Below are 4,182 nucleotides of genomic sequence, written 5' to 3'. Positions count from 1 at the left end.
TAAACTAACATGGCTTGTATAATGTTAAGAAATATTTCTGAGTCCTTTCCGGGTCCTTCTGGTCTGGGGTCTGATCCCTGCTGGCTCTGGGCCCGCCGGCAAGTGCCCGCTGGCTGCCCGTTCGGCGCGACTCTGGCCGTCTGCTGGGCGTGGGCCTTGGCTCCGCTGCTGGGGTCTCGGGTGGGGGGCTCACTGGGCCCTCTCCTTGGGGGTTGGGTGCTTGGGATGCTGGCAGGGGGCCTGGGGGTTGGGGGTTGGGGTCGGGATGCGCTGGGTGCTCGGCTGCTTGGGGCTTCCTCGGATGTGTGTGTGGGGGGCGGTGGCTGCCTCTCAGCCTGGGATCTTAGGGGCATCTGGGGGGTTGCTCGGCCGTGGGGGGGTGGCATGGGGCTCCCTGGCCCCCACTCTTTCTGCTGGCCTGGCTGCATCTGCGAGTCCGGGGCAGTTCCTGGGTTTGCGATAGCGGTTTTTTGCACATATACTGGTATACGATGCACTGGCACGCCTTGGGATGTGGGATGAAACTCATACTGGGCTTAACTTTAGACACGTTAATCCCAAATACCTGCTTTAGGTACTACCACTCACTCATTCCCCCTGTCCACAGCCACCACCATTATAGCTAAGCTTCACACTTGTCACTATACTGGGTTGATTACACAACATAATAATCACAATATATTTAAGTGTTTTTACCCTTCCTTAGGGAGGGCTGGTGATGGTCACAATTAAGCAATAAAATAAATCAATTTACTTTATTGCAATAAAACATGCATTTCTGTCCCATAATGATTGCACTTCTTGTAGTGTTGACCTTTGACAGCATGTGCAGACAAGAAAAAAAAAAAAAAAAAATAAAAAAAAAATTCTGAAATTGGCAATAAGGAAAATTACAGCGATGTGTGAAGCGTGTTCCACTAGTAACCAGAATGACTCAAACAAGCATGAACTAAAAAGATATACTTTATTGAAAGCAGCAGCGGACATTATTGTACAAAAATACACAACTGTTACAGCGATGCTTTGCATTACTAGTGTTTTGTTTTTTGTTTTTTTTAATCTGCATCCTGCTGCTGACATCATTGATGCTCTGCTGCATGCATCATCAATGTGGGACAAATTGATCAGACATGTATTCACCAATTAAAATAAGGAATCCATCAAGCAATGTCATTTTCCAAAGGGAAGAATTTAGGCCAAGATTCTTGAATGAAAAAACAAAACAAAAACAAAAAAAGAGATTAATCCGATTCTCTTGAATATCAGGAAGAATGTTGAACACGAGATGTTGAACACATCTTGGACATGGGTTCATTACTTGGACTTGGTGCCTTCTTTAGCTCCTTCACCTCCTCCATCTCCTCCATTGGCCTTTTTTTGTTTCTGCTGCATTATTTCTGCATCCCTAAAAGAGAGAAAGTCTGTGTTAAAGAGAAATAAAAACTTCTGGGCTTTCACATAAAGAGGCCTTTGTTCTGAATTAACATACGGAGTGATTGTTTTTTTTTTTCCTATGTTATTGTTGTCACAGGCAATGTGTTTGGGATCATTGTCGTGCTGAATGACCCAGCCACGTTTCATCTTCAATGCCCTTGCTGATGGAAGGAGGTTTTCACTCAAAATCTCACGATACAAGGCCCCATTCATTATTTCCTTTACATGAATCAGTTGTCCTGGTACCTTTGCAGAAAAACAGCCTCAAAGCATGATGTTACCACCCCCATGCTTTACAGTAGGTATAGTGTTCTTTCTCCTCCAAACACGAGTAGATTTTTTACCAAGAAGTTCTATTTTGGTTTCATCTGACCATATGACATTCGCCCAATAAGGAAATGAAGAACACTGGAAGAAAGTCTAAATTCCATCATGCACTTGATTTTCTGATTGCTACAGTAATCTTCCAAACTGTGTAGAATTGTTTACCTTTGCTTGCGGGCTGCAGCTGACAGACCATCTCCATCCCTCTTTCCTTTCCCGTGCTCGGTTTGCTTTTTGGCATTTTTCTGGCGAGCAAGCTCACGCTGGTTTCCTCCTGCACATAAAAACGATCCACACACACAGTGAGCAAACATCTACAGAGCTACTACTACTACTACACATACACAAACAGGAGATCTGATTCTGTGTGAAGAATCGCTGTCTTTTTGGACTGAGCGTAATGGCAGAAACAATGAAGGGTGTAAAACTAAAGAACAGCCGACGTGGCAGAGAGGCGCTATGGAGCTACTTCACATCCACAACTACAGCAGTGGAATAAATACATACATTTATCACATTAACAGCAACTAATCATGCATCTTACAGTTTAAACGGCACAATAATACACATGCTAATGTTAGCTAAGGGCGTATTATTATAAACTACCCTGCGGGCTTCGACTGAAGCTAACTAGTGTCGATGTTGACACACAGATATACACGGTATCAAACCACAACATCACTATAAATTAATTTAAAACATTAGTGTAAAGGCTCTACGACAAAATACGATCATAAAACAGGGATTTTCGTCTAATCCAGCAAATAGTCTGTACCCAAGGTGGCCGATGCTAGAGTGAATCTCTGGGCGAGGCAGACCACATGTCCCAGTGTAAAGAACGTTTAGACTCACAGTATTAATGTTTATAGATACGCACTTGTCATTTTTGACGCTCGAAGCTCCTTCGCCTGCAGTGGAAACAAACTCAGCCTCAGGGCCGCTGACTGCCGTCACGTAGCTAGTAGCTCCACTCGTAGCTCCGCTTTGGTGTCAGGATTCCTCCAAGTCTCGCGAGATTTTAGGAAAACCACAGAACATTCCAGTCAAACAGGGCCAGACTTTGCGCATGCGCAAAGCGATGACGCAAGCGGGATTCGCCAGCGTTGCTGAACGGCGGCCATCTTACCTCAGACAACTGACGTTATGGCAAGCCCTTTTAACATTTAATAAGTCTGGCGGACATGTAGCAATTTAGTTTTCACTAGTGGAAATTACATTTGAACATGTTCAAATGTAATTTTGACATGTTGAAATGTTAATTCAAGATATCTGTAAAGCCATTTTCACATGTAACAAATATATTTCAACATGTCAAAATGTCATTTTGACATGTTGAAACTGAATTGCAGATATCTGCAATTCAATTGTTACATGTAAAAGTGTGCCATTGACTTCCATTCAAATTGAATTGCAGATATCTGCAATTCAATTGTTACATGTAAAAATGTAATTGCAGATATCAAGAATTCAATTTCGATATGTAATTCAATTGCAGATATCTTAATTCAATTGTTACATGTAACAATTAGATTACAGATATCTGCAACGTGAGAACAATTGCAGATATCTGCAATTCAATTGTTACATGTAACAATTGAATTGTAGATATCATGAATTAGAATTGCCACATGTCAAAATTGAATTGCAGATATCTGCAATTACATTTTTACATGTAACAATTGAATTGCAGATATCAGCAACTGAATTTCAGATATCTTATTAAAACTGACATGCTCTACGGTAGCTGTTGGAAGGTGAGTGATCAGCAAAATACCCTCAACGCGATTAAATATTGACGGATTTACAAAGTGTTTCCCTCACGACAAACCTTATACGTATGACAAAAGATGCTTATACATGATAAAATTGCCGCTTTTGCTTTCGAAAAACGACTTAATTGTGCCACATAGTTGTGTCCCGCCAATTTACGCAAGTTATCAAGACTGAGACGACAATCAAGATTTTTTGTTGTTGCAACTGGACACCTGAGGGGTATTCCATAAAGCGTGTTATGTTCACACTCTGAGTATGTTCAGGCTCAAATGAGGGAAACTCTGAGTATCTCATTCCTAAACGCGAGGTATGTTCTTCTCTGAGTATGTTACCATAGCAACATTGTCAGTGAACTAAACCTGGTCGCTGGCAGGTTTTATCAAAGAAACCCTGGGTTTCTACCTGGCTCCGCCCACCTGAACACCGTTTCTGAGCACTTTAATAAATCTTAACACTTTTCTCTGAAACACATTAGTAACATCACACACCACAGACGTTTTTTTTTTTTTTTTTTGTACAAACGGTAGTTTTCTTTATAACATTGTGGATGTAGGTTGAGGTTGATCTGCATTAAAACATCTACTGACGTCAGTAGTAAAGTTCACTGAATACAAACCTGTGGATAATATAAAGGCGAAGATGATAATTTAA

At 41.6% G+C, this 4,182-nt stretch overlaps 1 protein-coding gene across 1 annotated transcript; it reads right to left on the bottom strand.

Annotated features, from left to right (window-relative positions):
- Positions 1-1,043: 1,043 nt before the first annotated feature.
- Positions 1,044-2,790, bottom strand: serf2b (small EDRK-rich factor 2b). Its single transcript, XM_028439909.1, has 4 exons — positions 2,636-2,790; positions 1,924-2,032; positions 1,319-1,405; positions 1,044-1,204 (listed from the first exon to the last, which is right to left on the bottom strand). The coding sequence occupies exons 1-4, from the start codon at positions 2,640-2,642 to the stop codon at positions 1,192-1,194; spliced, it is 216 nt and encodes a 71-aa protein (XP_028295710.1). The 5' UTR covers positions 2,643-2,790; the 3' UTR covers positions 1,044-1,191.
- Between the last annotated feature and the right edge of the window lie 1,392 nt (positions 2,791-4,182).

This window comes from Gouania willdenowi, chromosome 3 (assembly GCF_900634775.1).
Source record: "Gouania willdenowi chromosome 3, fGouWil2.1, whole genome shotgun sequence".
Lineage (NCBI taxonomy): Eukaryota > Metazoa > Chordata > Actinopteri > Blenniiformes > Gobiesocidae > Gouania > Gouania willdenowi.
Note: the sequence above shows the minus strand (reverse complement) of the source record. Positions and strands in the feature narration are given on the sequence as shown.